The 21309-nt window shown below is 44.1% G+C and overlaps 1 protein-coding gene across 1 annotated transcript in view; it reads left to right on the top strand.

Moving 5' to 3' along the window:
* LOC310683086 (polycystin-1-like protein 2) overlaps positions 1-21309 on the top strand; it is a 47023-nt gene that overhangs the window by 14904 nt on the left and 10810 nt on the right. The window contains exons 15-34 of the mRNA XM_083452609.1: positions 741-886; positions 2151-2345; positions 4916-5041; positions 6172-6354; positions 6531-6655; positions 7192-7318; positions 7939-8070; positions 8881-9106; positions 9780-9973; positions 10336-10566; positions 11469-11570; positions 11791-11969; positions 12341-12487; positions 13131-13330; positions 14102-14322; positions 15743-15959; positions 16659-16887; positions 17648-17879; positions 18730-18826; positions 21169-21309. Coding sequence (XP_083308735.1) covers positions 741-886; positions 2151-2345; positions 4916-5041; positions 6172-6354; positions 6531-6655; positions 7192-7318; positions 7939-8070; positions 8881-9106; positions 9780-9973; positions 10336-10566; positions 11469-11570; positions 11791-11969; positions 12341-12487; positions 13131-13330; positions 14102-14322; positions 15743-15959; positions 16659-16887; positions 17648-17879; positions 18730-18826; positions 21169-21309 — 3450 coding nt within the window. The remainder of the gene's footprint in view (positions 1-740; positions 887-2150; positions 2346-4915; positions 5042-6171; positions 6355-6530; positions 6656-7191; positions 7319-7938; positions 8071-8880; positions 9107-9779; positions 9974-10335; positions 10567-11468; positions 11571-11790; positions 11970-12340; positions 12488-13130; positions 13331-14101; positions 14323-15742; positions 15960-16658; positions 16888-17647; positions 17880-18729; positions 18827-21168) is intronic.

Genomic DNA, 21309 nt, shown 5'->3' with positions numbered 1-21309 from the left:
TACATACATACATACATACATACATACAAATAAAATAAAATAAACATTCACAATTCAATGACACATCCCAGCCCGGCAAAAGTATGCTAGAGGGTGCAGAGCAGAGCCAGGAGAAAGTGTGTCCTAGGAAAGGGGTGTGGCCTAGAGGGAGTCTCGAGGGCCAAATAAAGAAGCTTGGAGGGCCACATTTGGATTCTGGGTCTGTGGTTCCCCACCCTTATGATAAGTGGTCAGGTTCTACAGTCCACAAGTAGCTTGTAGTAGCTAAGCTACTACTAAAGTGTGTAGAGGTGAAAATAACATTCAGAAATGGGTCGTATCGGGGCAATTGTTTTGCAAAATTGCATAAGAAATGTGTGTATTTGGAGAAATTCACACTAAAATGAACTTTCATGGTGAATTTAAAAAATAAATCACAAGCTGATGTGGAAATGTGGGGAACTGAACTTAAGACTGGAAAAATGAGAAACCGAAACTGAGAAATTTGCCCCTCCCTACTCAGTTGTAGGGCACTGTAGTCTAGCAACAACAGTAAGGCCACAGGCTTCCCACCCCACCCTGTGTTAGAACCATTGGATAGAAATAGAAAATGACAAATGACAAATAAATGTGCATCTGGCCATTGCAATCCAAGTCTAACACGGATCAAGAAATGCCCTGCTGCTGCTGCTGTCAAACCGGGTCATGGAAAAATTGGTTTCCCACTCTGTCACCTGAACCAGTCTCCCTCCCTCCTCCAGATTCTCTTCTACACTGCGGACAAGAGCCTGTCCTACCTTCAGTTTACCTTCCACTTGGAGAAGCAGACAATAACTTTCTTTTATGGATTAACATTGGTGTGAGCAACGGCTATGGTGACACCGTTTATACCAATGCCACTGCCAGGGTAGGTGTGACTTCACTGGCTTCTGCTGTCTGTGCCTTTGCTATCTATATTATTATCATCACATTCTATACAGCTGTCTTAAGGTGATGTTCAATAAACACAGTTAAACACACACACACAAGTAAATACATTTAAAACAAAACTGACGCCGTACAAAATAGACACTCAAGGCAAAGAAGTCCACTCACCCTCGTGGTGTTGCTTGACGGCAGAGTCTCCCCCAAGGAATCCCAGGATTGGCCTCCTGTCCTGATGGGAGGAAAGGGTGACTAAGGTGGTCACTGTATTCTGGGGCCGGGTAGGAATTTGTCCACCAGGCAAATTGTCACCAGCCTGTTGGTTTTGCCTACCTCAGAGCAATCATCACAACTTGGTTGGGCATTGAGGCAATATCATTCTGGGATGCTGGACATCCCGTTAAAGGGATCTGGGGGGAGTGGCCATGTCTGCATGCCCAGCCGGGGCCTAGGACCTTCGGCTCTCCCCCAGACAGCAGTCCCTATTTGATGTAAGTCTTAGGAACCCCTGTGTGGATTGACCATTGCGTCACTTCTGGCAGGCAGGCTGGAAGTATTTACTTGCCCCATGCCCAAGCCAAACCTCTCTCATCTGTATTCAATAAAATTGTGGCCTGTTTCAATCCATAACCAGTCTCAGTTGTCTTTCATTTCTCTGGGGGTAGCAGACTGGGGAGAACGATGACTGGGCCTGCAACCATTTTTCCAGTTGGAATATCTTGTCAAAACAAAACTGTCTTAAATTTTTTCCAAAAAGTGCAGCCCAGTGAGTGGTTGTCTTTTCCCCACAGGAAAGCTCTGCCACAAAACAGATAATCCAGGGTAATATAATAATCCAGGGTAACAGATAATATTCCACCAACTTTGATGGTGGGATGAAAAGAAAAGCAATGAAAGTAGAAAAGAAAATTCCACCTGCTGTATAGAAACTTGTTGTCAACAACCCATTTACAATATTAAGCCCCTATCTGAAAACTTTCTTCTCATTGCAAACTGTAGGTGTCAGAGAACTGATTTGGATCAGGACTATAATGCGTTGAAAAGCTTAAAGCCTTCTGCTGTATGTCATGGTCCTGACCTCAGCCTTGAGCATCTGCATCTGCTATTTGTTTTCTAGCCACACAAGGGCTAAGAGGAGGGGACTAAGCCTAAGAATAACAACACATCTAGTCTGGCATTCAGCAGCAAGAATGTCCTTGGTGGTTATGGAATGAACAACTGTGTGCATTTCCCCCTTGCTTTATCAGGTTCAACATCAGGACATAAGCAGTGGAAACCAGACCTTGCAAGCCATTATTTCAGAAAAATCGAACACTATCCTCAAAGGCGAGAACAACAGCATGACCCTGTTCCAGCTGTACAAGTCAGTGTCTTCTGTCCTTAATCTAGAAACAAAAGAAGAGAGTGTTAATTCATCTCTGCGGACAGATACGCGGAAAGAGGTTAGCTGCACATATTGCCTCCTGCAACCATTTTTACTCAGGAGCCTTTGGTGTGTAAGCAGCATTTGTATAGTTTAGCTACTACAAGCTACTCATGGAATGTAGAATCAATATCTTCTGGTGTCATTGCTTGATCTGGGCAGACCACAAGTGCTTCCCCTCCCTCTCAGCTGTGGGGGCATAAGGCTGCCCACACCCTCTGTGACATCAGCGCATTTTGCCCAATGGTAGTGACCCCTATGTAAACCCCCACTCAGCTAACAGCATTAAGAGTTGGGTAGGAAAGAAATAATTGTTTTAGCTGTTTACAACCTTTTCACCAGCCAGTTATTTTAATGATTACTTTGTTGTTTTTAATGGTGTACATATTGTTGTACACTGGCCTGATGTTTTATGAGAGGGCGGTACATAATTACTTTTATAAATACATATAAATTTTAAAAAACAGTAGGTCATTAATTAAAAGCTAGCTGGAAGAAAAAGAGCTTTACCACCCATCAAAAGATGGGAACATGGAGTCTAGCAAATCTCCACCAGCCCCACAATCCTAGTCCCAGCACTGAGAATGCTCATTCTCTCTTGCCTGCACACAGGATCTTGTAAACAGGCACTACAGAGAGCAAGGTCTCCCAAGGCCAATCTCCAAGGCCTGGTAGGCTCATGAAGGAGCAGGCAGTTTCTGAAAGGCAACCTGGCCCAAAGTTGTTCAGTTTTAAAGCCAATACTCACACTTTATGTTAATCCTGGAAACAAATAGATAACTACAGCAGGTGGAATAAGTCTGGATTTATATTCTCTGATCTTCAAATGCCAGCAGCATTTTGCACAAAATGAAGCTTGGGGTCTATTTCCAAAGTTGTCCCTGCATAGACACCATTGCAGTAATATTGTGTGAAATAATGAAATTACAATTCATCCTGTTAATGTGTCCTTTGCTAATAAGCAGGATATCCGTCAGATATGGCCTTGTACCCCAGTTCCTGAAGCATTATTTGGGTTTGGAAGCCAATTGTCACAAATAGGGTTCGCATTATTTTAGTGCTTTGGGGATCCAAATCCTGTCTGGCACTGCCAAAATGCCTCTAGATGTGCAAATAAAAGAAGCCAGAGAAGTGTAAAGAATTGTTTAATTGGCATTAATAATGATCATTTTGAAAGTCACGGGGAAGCTGGTACTTACGCTCAAAAAGGCTACATGTTCATCTCACTAGGAACTCTTGTTATTGTAAATGGATTTATTCCACATTCATAAATTCCCTTCACTCTCATGCAGTTAATATATTCCTCTATTTATATAGTCAACTGGAAGATAAACTGGAAATTTGCAATTAGAGTGGATGTCAACTCAGATTGGACATAAAAACCACTTCCCACCCTATAATTTACACTGGGGGTGGGCAGACTTTAAGCTTGGTGAGGGTCTACTTTTTACCATTGGGACTCTGAGGTCCCCAATTGAAGCCAAGTGCAAAATATCGGCTCAAGAAAGTGCACATAGAATTGCAAGGCAAGATGCCTCTGAGCACATGCAGAGCTCAGGAATTTGTTTTCGGTAGCAGAAAACGGCTCGCATCCTAATTATTTTACTCACAAATCTATTCTTGCTTTCTCAAGCATTCTTGATTTCTGCAGCCCTAATGAGGAGGTGAAGGGCATGGGAGAGAAAGACTTTTGGTTGTTGTTATTGTTAAACCGTTGGGAGCCGGAAATTCTATATGTATATTTTTATTTAAAAGCATTTCTAAACCACTTAAAAATCTCGAAGCTGTGTACACTATGTACCATATAAAAACAATATCCATTAAAACAAAAATATAGGCTAAAATCAATAGAAAGATATAAAAATATAAAAGCATTTATTTATAAGCAGATTTAGGAGATTCATACACAAAAATCAGGATTCAATCTTATGGCAAACAGGGAAAGGCTGCGCAAAAAGATAAATCTTTATAAGACATCTGAAGGAGGAGATGCTTTATGTATGGCTGAGGACAGACATTCCACAGAGCAAGGGCAACAGGTGAAAATGCCCATTTTGGAGTCACCACCCTATGATATTCAGTAGCATGTTGCAAATCACAGGGTCACCAATGCGCAGCCTCTAGATGCAGGTCTTCATCTGGTGCCTGTGAAACCCTGAGCCCCCAATTTCACTGTCCACCTGATCCTGGAGTGGCAAAGGTGATTAGCATTTTCTTGCTTGAAAAGTACATAGAGGTGGAAGCTGGAAGGGACACCCTGATTTCCCCACTATGTGCTTTTCAAGGTTCAGGTTAATTCTACTGGATCTGATGTTTTAGTCAGATCACATGGAAATGTGAAATGTGTCTCTGCACTTTCTCTTTCTGTGTGTTGAGGTGGGGGGGATGATCCAGGGGGCGATAGAGGGAAGTGATCAGAGTGGATGGTACCCATGGCACTCACTCAAAAATCCAAATGTGCCCATGGACCTAGAAAGGTTGGCAACTTCTGTACTAATTGATCCTGTTCTTCCAGGGGTAGGTCTATTAGAAACAAGACCATCGATAACCAGTATTTATATGGTATCTAATCTGTCTTTGCATCCCCAGCTGCGAGAGCTGATGCTGACGACCCTCTCTGCTGTAAATGTAACATCAATGCAGACGGCTCTTAAGATGTCAGAGGTGCTCAAGGAAATCACTTACAGGAGTGAAGAGCTCTCTTCCTCTGCGCAGGTGAGTGGCTGGGCGATGTGCATTTCTTCATAACTGTGTGTGGTTCATGCAAAGAGGCAACAGATGTATTGACAATGTGAGAATCTGAGATTAGTGGTGCTTTTAACAGACTGGTAAGGGGGGGGGTTGAAAGTGGGGTGGAGGGAGGGAAATTGAAGGAACTATTCCATGATTAATTCCTAGAAGAAGGCAGTACTTATAAAACTGTCAATCACCTCTTTGGTGGCCTTAGACAACTGGAGTTGGGACAGAAATTTCACAGAGGAAAAGAAATCCACCTATGACTGATGGAACCCTCCACCTTGTACCAAATGTAAGAAGACCTTTCTGGGTCAGCCAAAGGTCTTCCTAGTCCAAGATCTTGTTCTCATATTGGCTAACCAGGAGCCAACAGCCCTCTCCCCACCTGTGATTCTCTGCAACTGGTATTATCAGTAACATACTGCCTCCAACAATGGGGGTAGAACATAGCCACCATGCTTAGTAGCCCTTGATAGCCTTATCCTCTATGAATTTGTCTAGTCCTCTTTTAGTAAAGTAAAGGGACCCCTGACCGTTAGGTCCAGTCGTGGCCAACTCTGGGGTTGCGGCACTCATCTCGCTTTACTGGCCGAGGGAGCCGGCATACAGCTTCTGGGTCATGTGATCAGCATGACTAAGCTGCTTCTGGTGAACCAGAGCAGCGCACGGAAACGCCGTTTACCTTCTCGCTGGAGCAGTACATATTTATCTACTTACACTTTGATGTGCTTTCGAACTGCTAGGTTAGCAGGAGCTGGGCAACAGGAGCTCACCCTGTTTTAAAACCATTCAAATTTTAAAACCATTCAAATAGGTGTCCATCATCGCAGCCTTTTTGGGAAACAGATTCCATAGCTGTGTGAAATGTTTTCTTTTCTTGGTCCTGACTCTCCCAATGTTCAGTTTCATTGGATGGAAGCAAAACGTGTGTGTGTTGAGTACCCCCTGGCAGAGGGCCCTCACCAATCAACAGTGGGTTTGTGAGAGGTGCTGCCCTGTCATTTGCTTATCACCTGAATTTGAGAAGAAGGGAGCTATGAAACACCTGCTAGTTTGTTCTCTTTAGCCTGGAGAGCTATGTCCACTTAGAGGCCTCTTTTCTCGTTCAGGTGGAAGCCGGTAATACTTTGAAGGATGTCAGTGAATCCTTACTGATTGTGAATGCTGAAGATGGCGAAGATGACCTGAAGCGCAAGGAGGCTGCCAGCTATCTATTCAATGCAGTGAGCAACGTCCTTGAAGCTGCTGTGCAGAATGGGACAGAGGATGCTGCTGCACCAGAGACTGCACAGGTGGGCACTTAACTATGAAAGGCCAAAGAGCTATGGCATGCAAAAGTATATATAGCATATTGTGATTATGGAAGGGTGTCATGGACTGGCTGGAAACAGAGCAATGGTGGGAGGCACCAGCTGGGAAACCATCAAAGGAAGAAGGTTCAGAGTGTGGTTTCTTTCTTCTGTCATAGAGTTTGGTATCACTGCAGCTTCTAAACACCATTGAAAACCTCCAGAGTGCTCTCTTGATTGGGAAGTTGCCTGACAATGAACCCATGGTGCTCACAGCCCCCTCTGCAGCTATGTACATCAACCGGTAAACAGATTTTTGCTATACTGCTTTTTCATCACCCTCCAGAAAAATGTAGCATAACTGCAGCAACTATTATCCCATTAACTATGTGGCAAGGCAACAACCCTAACAACAAAAATGACTTTGGATTTTTCAGTGGGGAGTGTTCATTTGTAAGTCAGTTGAAAGATCGGAGTCAAACGAGGTTACCCAGAAGGGAATGTAGCCCTCAGGCTCAGAAAGGTTGCCCATCTGTGATGAAGACAATATAGAGCTAGATGGAGCAATACTCTGACTTGGTTTAGGGCAGCCTTCTATGCCTTCTGCATTGTATGCAGGAGGTCCTGGATCCAATCCCCAGCATCTCTAGGTAGGGCTGAGAGAAACCTGCCTGAAACTTTGGAGAGCCACTGCCAGTCAGTGTAAACAATACTGAGCTAGATGAACCAATGGTCTGGCTTGGTATAAAGCAACTTCCTTATGTTTTGGTTCCTACTTCTGTGATTTTGTCTTCTTTGCTTCCATCTTTTCTGACTTTTTTCTGCTCTTTCTCTGGAAAGGTTGCAGACAGACAGCGCAGACAGCACATCCATTCATATCTCTGACTCCAGCTCTGCCAGCTTCACTTTGCCCTCTGCCTCTTCTCTCAGCATCTCAGGAGACAGAGACGAGACAGTGGACATCAGGGCAAGTGTCCCGTTTTTACTGCGCTTTAGCTTGCTCTGGGAATTTATTTTCTTCCTTTCTTATTAAGGCTTTTATTGGCTTTAATAACAATATAAACAATGGGACTATAGAAACTGACCCACCTGTTCCCCACCTGCCCAATAAAGGGTGGAAAGGGGGGGAGGAGGAAAGGTGTAGGGAACTAGAACAAACAGAAATAGGAAGTACATTTTACAAGGCTAAGTACAGAAAAAGAATACTAAAGAAAAAGTTCAGGTGCTTTGAGAGGCAGAAAAGAACGAGATCAGCAGCAGAATTTTTATGCATTTGTATTTTGTAGGAATTTCATCTGGTTTTGTATGAATGTGTTGATATTGTATTTTACTTATACTTATAAAAATGCTGGAAGTTGCTTGGAGACATCTGTGTAACAAGCAACTAGCAATTTAGAAACAGAAGGAGAAGGAGAAGGAGAAGAAGGAGGAGAAGAAGAAGTTGTTGCAGTGGTAATACATTGGAGGTTTTAAAACATAGATTGGATGGTCATCTGCATTGTGGGGGGTTGTGGGGTCCCTTCCAACTCTACAGTTCTATGATTCTATGATCAAATCTTTTTGGTGCTTAAAAATGTCTTCCTGTAGATGGTGAGCTTGTCTGTGAATCCCTTTTCCACAAGTGACAGCTTTGATATCCATGGTGCTGTGGGAGGCCTCTCCCTCACCAGCCTAGATGGACTGGTTATTCCAGTTAAGAACCTTACAGAAGACATTGAGGTAATTTTCCTTGTGTGCATCTCTGAAGGGCAGGACCATGTGCTTTTCTAAAAACAGGCCACTTCGTTCATTCATCATTGCTAACTGTATTGTGATGAGGGGAGAAGCCCAGCCCACCCAGGCTTGGATCCAACATTAGTCTTACTTATAGCAAAGCCATGGAAATTGGTGGACATTATTAACTAAGATCTATTAATTTAAATGGGCCTACACAAAGCAGGACTTAGTAGGCTACAAACCACAGTTCCCCACCCCTGGCCTATGGTCAGGGTGATGGGAGTTGTAGTCCACAACCATCTGGAAGGCCACAGGTTAACCACAGCATCCAAGACATGGTCTTAAGGCAGAGCTTTCAAACTTTTCATGTTGGTGGCACACTTCTTAGTCATTCAATACTTCTTAGTAATTCAGTTTTACTAGGAAATCGGAGGTTAAATTGACCTGTTTCCAGCCCTGGGAGGAGCGCAGGGAACATTTGCCCGACACACCTGCACACTGCAGCCAAGATACTAACGTGTCACAACACACGGTTTGGAAAGCTCTGTCTTAAGGTATTGATGCAGGCACCTTGCTGAAGCCAAACAAGTCTGACTTTGGACAGTGCAAGCTTGAGATTGCCTGGGAAGGGGAAACCCCATTAAAGACACCCGGAGTTCCATAGAAAGAAGGTGGGGTAGAAATTTAATATATAAACACACACTTGCATTTATACTTCATCTGGGTCTCCCTGCTTGATGACAGCATAGGTTTTAAAAAATTTATCAGGGTTTGGGGGCATTTGCAAAATTGAACTGTTGACATTAAACGCAGATAATGCTGCCAAGGAATTCAGCAACTGACAATGACCTGAATGTGTTGAATCTGGGAAACTTCGGTGCTCTCCAAGTCAATGTGACTTCAGTAAATGCATCTCTAGTGATCCATCTACAGCTGGACCAAGACATTCCACTTATCCTATATTTGGGATATGGCTATCACCCCAACGAGACTGACTATGAATTGATGACACGCCTTCCTCTCAACAGAAATTCAAGAGGTAAAAATAAACACTCTGATAGAGGTCTGGTTGCTTGCTCATAAACCAAAGGGTGATGTAAGCCTGTGTGAAAACTAAAAATATTTCATGCAGGTTAGTTTGAGAATTAAGGGGTTTGTTTATAAAACCTTACTTGTCTGGGAAACCAATTGGAAGGTGGTAAAACCATTGAGAAAGACACAAACTCTAGGCAATGTTTGCAAGTGCTTTGTGGCTTGGGCTGTAAGGGGCTTGGGTAGCCTGAGGGTACCAGATGAAAGAAAGGCAGATCAAAGTGAGTGTCCCAATGACAAGGAAGACAGCACTCCAAAAAAGGAGGAGGAGCTGCGACTCTAATGCAAGAATCTTTAGAGAGAATGTTATGTTGAGAGACTGTTTAGTCTGAGGGAAAGCTGGGTGCATTTAACCTCTTTATTTCACTATACTCTTCTTGGTCCATTTGGGGTTTGCAATGTGTACATGTAACCTTTCTTACGTTACAACCTTTCCCGCTAAGAACAACCTTTTAATCTTTTTTGTAGACTTTTAATCATGACTTATAAAACCTTTGTGGTCTCTTGTTAATGTTTCAAAGCCACGTTTTAACCACATAAAAATGTTATAAATAAAGCAATAAGCATTGCTTAATCTGATCATACTTCCCTAGACTTCAGCTCAACCACATCTGTTCCAGATGTTGTATATTCCTGGATCCTTCACCCGGAAGACCTTATTTTTGGAGAAGGGACCTACTATTTCATTGTGAGACCAGAAACAGAAATGGAGTCCATGGCCACCCATGACATAAATGTTTCTGTCACTTGCTTTGTCTCCCAGTGTGTATTCTGGGATGAGCACCAAGGAAACTGGAACAGCTATGGATGCCACGTGAGTAGACAGAATATAATGCAGTGGAGGGGCATCCTGAGTAATGAAATTTGGGGGAGGACCGCAGCCTAATGGTAGAGCACCAGCCTAGCATGCAGAAGGTCCCAGGTTCAGTCCCTGGCATCTCCAGGTAGGGCAGAGGGAGACTTCTCTCTGATTGCCAGTCAGAGTAGACTGTACTGAGCTAGACAGAACAATAGTATGGCTCAGGATAAGGCAGCTTCCTCCATTCCTATAAGGGAAAAAAATCTACTCACAAGGTTTGCACAAAGTCACAAGCTTGTGAGTGGGTATTTTTGGATTCTTATAGGAATGTAGGGATAGATAGGTGGTCATAAAGACAACTATTCCTTGGCTTGCAGGTTGGCCCCAAAACAAACCCCAATGGCACTCAGTGTCTCTGTAACCACCTGACATTCTTTGGGAGCTCCTTCTTTGTGATGCCAAACTCCATTGACGTCAGCAGAACGGTGGAGTTGTTTGCCACCTTTGTGGACAACCCTGTGGTGGTGACAACTGTGGGCAGCATCTTCCTCGTGTACCTGCTGGTTCTGATCTGGGCCAGAAGAAAAGACATCCAAGATGACGCCAAAGTAAGTCTTGTTCTCAGCTAGAACTTGTCTCCCGCAATATGAAGCTGTTATCACCTGAAAAAGATCGGTGAAACAAGACATTATCTGGAAGCTGTTGGTTGCTTAGAGCATTCTTCAACTGAGCATTCTTCAATACAGGGGTATCTTGGTTCTCGGAATCCATTCCAGAAGTCCATTTGACTTCCAAAAATGTTCAGAAACCAAGGTGTGGCTTCCAATTGGCAGCAGGAGCTTCCTGCACTCAATTGGAAGCCACGTCAGCCATGTTGGACAATCGGCTTCCAAAAAACATTCACAAACCAAAACACTCACTTCCGGGTTTGTGGTGTTCGGGAGCCAAAACATTCGAGTCACAAGGCGTTCCAGAACCAAGGTACAACTGTACAATAATAAATATATTTACACTGTGTGGCTCTTTGTCATCCTTGCTGAAATGTACACTTTGCAATTGTAATAGACTTTTGTCTACTTGATCGTAAACTTCCTCTCATTAATACGTTGATGTTACAGTCTTGTGCCTTTTTGGCACATTTTTGTACTTGTGACATAGAGCTGTGCCTTTCCATATGACTTGTTTTCATACTCCTTTAAACTGCTCTGAAATCTCTTGAAGAAGGGTAGTTAAGAAATATTTTTAAAATATGTATTTTTGAGATGGTGCAAAGAGGAAGAGGAAATCAGCATTCCATTTGAAGACCCTATGTGTTTCCTTTGAGGTGTGAATAAATTATGGGGTGGGGTGGGGAATCGGAGTTCATCCCTCAGCAAAAAAACAAACAAACCTGGTCCTATTTCCAGGTATGTCTTAGATTCAGATCTAGTAATCATTCTCCTCTTCCCTGCATTACATATCTTCATTCGTCATTTGCATGTCTTTGCTGATGCTGCCATAAAATCTCCAGGTGAAGATAACGGTGTTGGAGGACAACGACCCCTTTGCTCAGTATCGCTACCTGGTGACTGTTTTTACCGGACACCGTCGAGGCTCAGCTACAACCTCCAAGGTACCAATGGGGTCCTGGGCATTGTTGCACACGAGTAAGGAGCTGTAGTTCATGCCTGAAACCCTGGAGGCTATAAGTGCAAATCATAAATCAGTAAATAGTGAGACAGCCCCTGGTCGTGTTCATGCACACCTGCATTTGCTCCTTTCAGACATCTATTCACAGCTCAGGATTTGGTGGCACGCAAGTACAGTACAAGCATGAACAATTGCTATTCCAGGTGACTCTGACCTTGTACGGCCAGGAAGGGGAGAGTGAGCCACACCACCTGGTGGACCCCAACATGCCAGTCTTTGAGCGAGGAGGAGTGGATGTCTTCCTACTGTGTACACTGTTTCCTCTCGGGGAACTGCAGAGCATCCGGCTGTGGCATGACAATTCAGGAGGCAGCCCGTCCTGGTATGCAAGGGGCAAAGAGATGGAACAGGGAAAGGGGCGCCCTTTAAACTAGGGCTGGGAAAGAGGAGCCAGCTGATAGGCTGGATGCTGAGCTCCCCCATGGGCAGTAGCAGCCCCTGAGGCAGAGCCGGGTGAGGAGAGGCTGCTCACCTGTTTTCCCAATGTGGATGTTGCTGCTGGTAACTGAGAGGGAGAGGGGTGAAGTTGGCTTGGTAAATCATGGTCAAGAGTGGATTGGCTAGGGTGCCCAGTTGCATAAGAACAATCACCCATGGCACAAAATACTGCAGTGGGGGCTCTGGTGCACTTGTGTTGTGCGAATCTATCCCAAATCAGTCCTGCTAGCTTCTTTCTGTTGTTTTTGTTCACAGGTATGTGAACCGTGTGCTGGTTCATGATGTGGCCACGGATCAGAAATGGTATTTCCTCTGCAACTCTTGGCTAGCCATTGATGTCGGAGATTGTGTCCTCGATAAAGTGTTCCCCATAGCTACTGAGGAAGATATGAAGCAGTTCAGGTATGTTAGGCTGGACCAGAAGGAGCAGTTTCCTCTGGCTGCTTTGGCCCTACCAGAAATGCTTCCACTGGTTATGAAGTAGAGATTCCTTTGCACATGGGTTTTGTAGGTAATGCAGAAGTGTGTCTGTGCATGTGTAAAATTAATAGGGTAGTGGGGCTGGTATGAATGCCATCTTTGTGTCCCCTGCAAGCCTGTAGCTTTATATCTGTAAGTTGTAGTTCTAGAGTGGAAGGAACTACTGAAGTTAATGGCCACCAAGACTGTTAAACATCTTTTTACATGACTGAAGAATTGGCCAAGTATAGGTTTGTTGCCATAGAAATGACTAGCTAGTAAAACTTACAGAAGGAGGCGGAAGGTCTTCTCCCCACTCCCTGGCCCCCGGTTGGAGGTCGTGTCTTCCTAGGTGTAAGAGAACAACAAGCCAGGGGCCAGTCTGGGAAGACAGATGCTCCCCACCCAGCTAGAGTTTATTAACAGGGTGAAGACTACAAGTCACACCAGAATGATTTATGCGACTCTGTTGGTTTCATTTGTCTGTGTTGTCATGAAGCCATGTATCCACAAAACAGTCTTACGTTTTAGCTTAAAATAAATGTTACTCGTGGTCCAGCCTGACACCTTCTTTGCTCCTCTACAGCAATCTGTTTTTCATGAAGACCTCAAAGGGTTTCCGTGATGGGCATATTTGGTACTCCATTTTCAACCGCTCACCACGCAGCTCCTTCACGCGAGCCCAGAGGGTATCCTGCTGCTTCTCACTGCTTCTGTGCACCATGCTGACCAGCATCATGTTCTGGGGTGTGCCTAAGGATCCAGCTGACCAGAAAATGGATTTAGGTAACTGCATGCCAGCCTCACCACTTGAATTGGAACTGTGGTGAGAGCTAAGACGGATTGCTGAACAAGGAAGGGGTTCTATAGATCTGAAGGGTTCTTCTTGCTTTGGATTGGCATCGCTGCTAGGTGACTTTAAGCAGGCTGCTGCTTTGTTCATTTCTTCGGTTATTTGGGAATAACCATACTGACCTACTCTGCAGGGCTGTTTGCGAGATTCTGAGATTATCCATGTGAAGCACTTTGAGTGTGTGAAACCTGCTATATAAATGCTTACTAGAAAAGCTTTCCAGCATGCATGGCTCGGCTTCTTAAGCGAAGAACATAGATTCGTCAGGTCAGAGTGTTGACATCCCAAATTTTGCAAATGAAATGTCTCTGTAATGAACCATGTTTGGGATTTGTATTAGGAAAGGTAGGATAGTTTGCTTGGAGTATGGAATGCTAGGTAGGGAGGAATGTTGCATATATGTTTGGAATGTTGGAGTGTTAAGGTATGGAATGCTGGGACTTTAACAGGAATTTAGCTGGTTGCTGTTAAAAGAGGGTGGGGAGTAGAGGGAATAAGCAGAATGAAAATGGGTTTAGGAAAATAGTAGTTCTAATGACTTTCACCCCAGTCTTCAGTTTTCTGTGAATTTGTTTTTATTCCCGAAAGAAAGACTCTGTTGTTCTAGAAGTGCATATTAGGTAGTTTCTCATTAAAATGCAAAGAAAATGAAAATTCTAACTGATCCCTAACTGCAAAGCCTCTCTTCTACCTGATGTTGCCAGGTAAAATAGAGTTCACGTGGCAGGAGGTGATGATTGGCTTTGAGAGCTCCCTCCTCATGTTCCCCATCAACTTGCTCATCGTCCAGATCTTCAGGAACATCCGGTCTCAGCCTAAGAAAGAGAAGAAACCAGGGAAAAGTGGGCGAGTGTCCCCCGACCTACCTGCACCTCTGCACCAAGCTACTCAGAATGTGTCACTCACTCCGGAGGCTGTGATCAAGGCAAGCCACGTGACTATACAAAGCTGCCTTATGCTGAGTCAAACATGCTTTGCCCACAGAAGGTGCCATCTCCACTTAGAAGGGTCAGGGAAGGACAAAAGCAGAAGGTCACAGTTTCAGTCCCCAGCACCTTCAGGTAGGGCTGAAAACAAGCTCTTGCCTAAAACTCTGGAAGCCACTGCTAGTCAGTCTTGAAAATATCAGGAAGCTTCCTATGTTCTCTGATTGAGACCCTGCCAGTCAGAAGAGACAGTACTGACCTACATGAACAAAATAGCCTGACCTGGTGACAAGGCAAGCTTTCATGTTCCTGTTGCCCCACCTGGTACTGGTGACTCTGATGAAATGGTTTATAAACTCTCCTAAATTTAAACAAACAAACAAACAAGACTCTGGGCATGAGGATTTTATCCACCCACACCCCCATTCTTTAAAGTGCAATGTGTATTTCTTGATTTGTGAATCTGGTAAGCTGCCCTTCTGGTTTTGCAGACTGCCTTCCCTCTATCTGCTGCATGGGGCCTGGGATTTCTGCTCCAAAATCCTCCTCTGGTGGCTCCACTGTGCCTGTGCAATCAAGGACACAATGCCTGAGCAGTATAGGCTCAATTTCATGATCACGATAATATGTAGCCGCTCCTCTCCTCCAGCATTTTATTTATTTGGAAAAGGAATTCAAGTTTATATAAAGAGCTTCCCATTCTCTCTTTCAATCTCTCCCTCCCTCGCCTCCTTACAAATGGTATATAGGAGGCATGTCCAACAGGTAGATCATGATCTACTGGTAGATCGCGGGGTGTTTCTGGTAGATACTGGTCGATCCCTGGATCTCCTTCCCCCCAAAAAATAAAGAATACTTTAAAAAGCTCAACAACTTCTTCCTCAAAAAAGCTCAACCACTCTGGCTTCCTAAGAAAAGCTGAACAACTCTGCCTCTCCAAAAAAAGTTAAACAACTTTGATCCTTCCAAAGACAATGGGTAGAGCACAGTCAGTTTTTTTATACTGTGAGTACATCGCAGTCTATTGAGAGTTGGACGTCCCTGGTATATAGGAACTGAGCCAGGAACTATATGGACGCAACAGTCCATACAGCACAGTATTATCTACACTGACTGGCAGCTGCTCTACAGTGTTTTCAGGCAGGGTTCTCTCCCAGTCCTAACTAGAGATGCTGGGTATTGAAACTGGGGCCTTCTGGATGCAGAACAGGTGCCCTACTGGTGAGCTGTAGCATGTCCCCTAATTGCAAGATTCTGTTCATCTTTTTGGGGGGATGGTTTTTTAGGGTTTGGGCCTGGATCAAGGTGAGGAAAACCTTGCATGTTTTCTGCATGAAACCAACACAGATGGCATTTTCATAATTTGGGCAAATTTTGATTTTCCCTCCCATTCCCACCATATCTTTTGATTCCATACAGGATATCAGGCGAATTGCCAACTCCCTGTTCAAAACCCTCAAGGCCCCACTGCCTTCCCCAGACCCTGATTTTGGCAAATCGACTGACATCAACAAGCTCTTGGCCTTGGTTGAGGACATTATCTGCCAGCAGAACAGGATCGGACAGGAATTTTATGACGAGAGCAAGAAGAAAGATGATCCAATTATCATCACCCTCGGCTTGGTGGATTTACAAGGTAAGTTACAAGCTGGCAATTTCCGATGCGGCAAAATTCCGGTAAGTGAAGGTGATAACAGCTCCCAAGGACACAGAACCATCTGGCAGGCAACACGGTCCTAGTGGGTGACACGCTCACTCTCTGAGACAGTTCAGCAGGGCCAGCCTGAGACATTTTGCTGCCTGTTGGGGCAAAAAATATATCTTAATTTCACACATATGTTCATTGGGTTGGAACTGCTGGTGGCCGACCAGGAACAAGACCTTGGGATTCTAGTGTGAGGCAACTGTGGAAAAGGGGCAACTTTCATGTTAGGAATGATTAGAAAAATAACTGAATATAAAACTGCCAATATCATATTGCCTTTATACAAATCTATGGTGTGGCTGCATTTGTACCATTCTGGCCACCTTAACTCAGAAAGCGCAGTGTGAAGTTGCAAAAGGTTCAGGAAAAGAGCAAGCAAAATGATCGAGGGGTGGAGCAACTCCCTATGGGGAAAGTTTGCTGCGTTTGAGGCATTCTAGTTTACAGAAAAGGTGAGTTCGAGATGACATGCAGGAATCACAGGTAAGGAGCTCCTGACAAGTAGCCATCCAACCTCTGTTCAAAAGCCTCCCATGAAGGAGAGTCCGTTCCACCATGAAACAGCTGTTACAAATGACTGTGTTCTTTTAATTTCCAAGTAAACAAGTTTTAGTTTTCCTCTCCCTCTAGAAAAGACAAGGACTCCAACTCCAGAAAAAGGAGTGGGTGAAAGGCTGAAGCATCGAGACTACAACCGCTGCCTCTACATGCAGCTGCAGCATGTGGAGATGGAGATGGAGCTGTTGGGGCCTCATAGATTCCAGAGCCCACAAAGCTACTCCCAGGCTGTGAGGCAGGTTCGGCACATGAAGGACTTCCTGGAAAGCCAGCTGTGCTCTGCAGCATCCATCAGCGAGAGGTAAAATGATGAGTTTGGGGAAGGTCCAGGGGCCTCATGCCATTGCCCATGCATTTATCTTACATAAGAACATTTACAAGCTTTTTCTTGTTGGCTTTTTCCTCATAGGACTCCTATGAAATAGGTCTGTTATTCCCAGTTTACAGATTGGGGAAGGAAAACTGAGGCCAAAAATCCACCATAGGGCGACAGGTTGTACTCAGCTAAGCTTTGCTCAGATTAGACCTACTGAGATGAATAGACCTACGTTAATTGTGTCATTTGATTTTAGTGGGTCTACTCTGAGTATGACCAGCAACAGATGCAGTCTAACCAAAATGTCACAAAGTAGCATGCAGGCTTTTGAGTTCACTAAAACACTTCATCAAGCTAGACAGTAAACAGAGTGGGGAGGAAAACGGGGTGGGGAGAATGAGAAAAAAAAATTAGCTCATGTGAAGTCATGGAGTCTGCAGGATGGAATTAAGATGTTTTAAGATGGAATGAGGGACAAGGAAACAGACGTTCAACCCCCTGTTTTGAGAATATATAATTCAATAGTCTGTCAAGATATTTTTTTATCTAAGACCACACAGTGAGTGAATGACTGAGGGATGACAAGGACCATATCCCTACCATACTTTTAAAGCACTCTTATACACTTGTTATCTTTTTCATTCAACATTCTGCCCCCTCCCAGTTAAGATGCTTATTTAGCATTTTTTACCACTGCTTTGAGCTCTTGTATATGTCATGTAACCCAGCTTTCTTGCTTCACCAGAGGCTCACCAACTCCCAGCGTTCTCGGAGATGGCAAGAAGGAACCAACACCCAGAGGCCTGCCCTGGTGGTGTGTCTTCATTGGCTGGTCCCTGGTGGCCATCACCAGCGGTGTATCGGGATTCTTCACAATGCTGTACGGGCTGCATTATGGGAAGGACAACTCCATCAAGTGGCTGATCTCCATGGCCATCTCCTTCTTTGAAAGCCTTTTCATCACACAACCCTTAAAGGTAGGCTCCCCTAGGAACATTAGAAACCTGCCCATCCAGCTCAGTATTGTCTGCACTGACTGGCAGTGGCTCTCCAGGGTTTCAAGCAGGGGTCTTCCACAACCCTTCTTGGAGATTCTGCATGCAAAGCAGATACTCTACCACTGAAGACTGCCCTTCCTTTTCATCACAGGCTTTAGTTACATAAGGTTCAATAGCAGAAGCTCCATTTACATGTATGCGCACAAGTGGGAATGTCGGTCAATGGTCACAGCATTCAGGGCTTGGAAATGAAGAGGGGATATGCATTGCTCACCAAGGGTTTTGTTACTGTGGACCAGTTGCAGAAGGGATGCTATGGACGCCTCTGGATATGCACTTTCATTATCTGCTTTTATCTGCTTGTTGCTAGCCTAAGGCCAAATCAGGGTACCAAGAGGCCATCTAAATATATGTGGGAAGAATTGTAGGGCTTTGTTTCGTCTTTTAATTTAATGTCTATACTACAAATGTAAACTGGTTTCAAATCTCTTTAAGCATGAGTCTGAACAAAGAGAAGCCTGGAAATTGTAGTTATTGGTTTAACTACAGAATTGTTTGCACCTTCAGAAACCATAGTTCTAACGGTGCATTATCTTAATTTGATATGTGGAAGGCAACCTTCATTAATCAGTGGCAAAGTATTTATGCTGTCTTCAGAAATAGTGAAACAGATTCCTGGTGGCCAAATTTTCCAATATTCCACAGGCTTCATCTGCATTTAGAAAACACAATAACTTTTCTGCCAATGCAAGGTGTCAGAAATAGATATTTTACACTAAGCTTATCTGTGCCAAAATATGTTTCTATGTCTGCAACTACTGTTTTCCAGGTACTGGGGTTTGCTGCTTTCTTTGCTCTGGTTCTTAAAAAGGTGGAACAGGAAGATGAGGAAAACACATCTATCAATGGCCCATTGTCTGCCCCAGGTAACTTATTAAGCTATTTTAATAACATGGCCTAGAATAACATTAGCCTTCCCTAATCTGGTGTCCTTCAAATGTAGCTGAACTATAACTGTCACCAGCCCTGGCTATTGGTCATGCTGACTGTGTCTGATGGGATTTGGTGTTCAAAACATCTGGAGGGCTGCTGATTGGGGAAAACTGACCTATAATTTATTTCCCCTGGCTTTGCAAAATATCACGACCAGGCTTTGATGGTAGGACAGAGAAAGCTAGAAGTAGTTGTAGTTCCAATTTAAAGTCCTCCTTCTGTTTGCCACCCATCAAGCTCCCAAAAGAAGGGGACTGCGGAGAAGGCCTTCTGAGGACTGTCTTAACAGCTAGGCAGGTTCATACAGTAGACTTGCCCCTCAACTTCTAAAGGATTAAGGAAGAGCAAAGTGCTGAATAGGGTCAAGTCTACCAATAACTGCACAGTTTGTGTAACCTGCATGTGCAAATAGTTGCGCACTCATGTTATTCACAGTAATGTTCAATTGTTTTACTGTCTGTGTACCTATGCACATAGTGGCTGAGCTGTACAGATCAAGAAGTGTGCCCTCTTTCATGCAAACACTGGAACACGGGTAGAAACAGTTTGAACTTGTGTTCAGTACATCATGCAAACAAGCCTGATATCAAGGGACATCCTCTTCTGCAATTTGTGGACCATAAGGGGCAACCAGGACTCAGGAGCATCAGGTTTCCCTTGTGAAATTGCCTCTCGTTGTCACATCAGTTTCACTGGCAAAATTAGCATGCTGTTCTGGACACCTGCCCAGTTTCCTTGTCATCTTTGAAAAGTGGAAGTTTCACTGGCTGTACAGCAGAGCTCCTCGCTCCACTTAGGCCCTTTTCTCGCTTGTGCAGAGATCTATTTTTATCTCACCTTAAGCCAAACATATTCTCTCCTGCCCATTTCAATAGCCATGATGGGTGTTAGATCACATGCACTGTTTGATATCGATGACCTTTTCTTTGCTCCAGTCAGTCTACGCTTTTTTGTCCATAATCCAAGGTACTAGGTAAGTTTGTGCTATTTTCCATTTCTAAATAATTCAGCTTCTCCATTGAAGTTCCTAAAGGGGTTTTTTAATGTGTATCCTTTGTTTTCCTAGTAAGAACCTAGTGCAGGTTACATAAACAATTGTATCAAATAAGCATCTTAGCCTAAAACAGAAGGGCAGTCAGCATTAAAAACCAGCTTACGGTTGGTGATGGAAGACTGAGTATTTATAGAGAGTTGTTTTTTTAAAATCAAACTATCGTGTTGCTGTTTTATAATTAACAATATACTGATAGATTTTGTGGAGGCAAAGTGCAATCTAATCCATGTTTATCTGGAGGCAAGTCCCACAGTGTTCAGTAGGGCTTTCTCCCTAGTAAGTGTGTTTAGGATTGCTATACACGCTTAACCGAACAGTAGTCACACTGAAGTCATTAGTTTCTCCTTCTGAGTCGACAAACGTATATAAGATTGCACTATTAATCAGCTAGTGGGGGGGGGGGGGACCTGTTACTGGACTCCAACTCCCATCATCCCTGACCAGCCTACTGGGGCTGGTGGGAACTGCAGTCCAACAACAACTGGAGGACCACAGGCTTCCCACGTGCTGAGGAAGTGACTGCAAGGAGATATACAAAGTAGCCTGCAATCCTTCCTGCTTGTCTGTCTATAATTGTGCCTGGAAATGGTCAAGAAACCAAAGAAGCTTTCATTGACTTTGTATTTGAAGGTTGTGGCCTTGACCTACAGAGCTCTAAATGAGCTGGGTACCTAAAGGAGTATGAATGTCCTTGTTAGCTTGGGGCACATCGTACTGTTGCTATTAAAATGTATTTTCTGTAGCATGAAAAATAAGTAAGAATTTTATGCGAAAACAACCACAAACCCCGCCCCCAGACTGTTGCTATTTTGGGGTGGGGTTTGATAACTAGAATGTGCCTTTGAGCTCCTGATGATGCTTCTTGCTTGCCTGGATAGACAGGGATGTGTGAGCATTGTTGCTCCACCCACTTTTGCTTCTGACCCTGCCCACCACTGAAATGTGACCATTGGAAGGATGCCTAGAAGAGAATGATTCCTCAGGCTGAAAAAGATTCCTCAGCCCTGATGCAGGCTATCAAAACTAGCTCTAGGGCTAGTCTAAATTAGGCTTTCCCAATGGAAACTGCACTTTTCATACAGCCAAGAATGCGCTACCTGAGATTGGTGACATAGGCCTATTGCCATTGATTCACAATCTCCAAATATTGTCCCTCTCCTATTGTTTTCAGCTGATAAATTCCAGGGTAGTAATAGGCTGCTGCCTCCTCTTCCTGTACAGGCGACTCAAACCCTATCTTTGGAGCCCGCAGGGACAGCGGAAGCAACATCTACCAGCCTCCCCCTTCTACCGACATTGAGAAAATGAAGAATAACCGCATCAAGGAGCAGAAAGCATTTGCCCTGATTAGAGAAATATTGG

Source organism: Podarcis tiliguerta, assembly GCF_965153285.1.
Source record: "Podarcis tiliguerta genome assembly, chromosome: 8".
Lineage (NCBI taxonomy): Eukaryota > Metazoa > Chordata > Lepidosauria > Squamata > Lacertidae > Podarcis > Podarcis tiliguerta.
The sequence above is the reverse complement of the archived record's forward strand: the minus strand, read 5'-3'. Positions and strand labels throughout refer to the sequence as shown.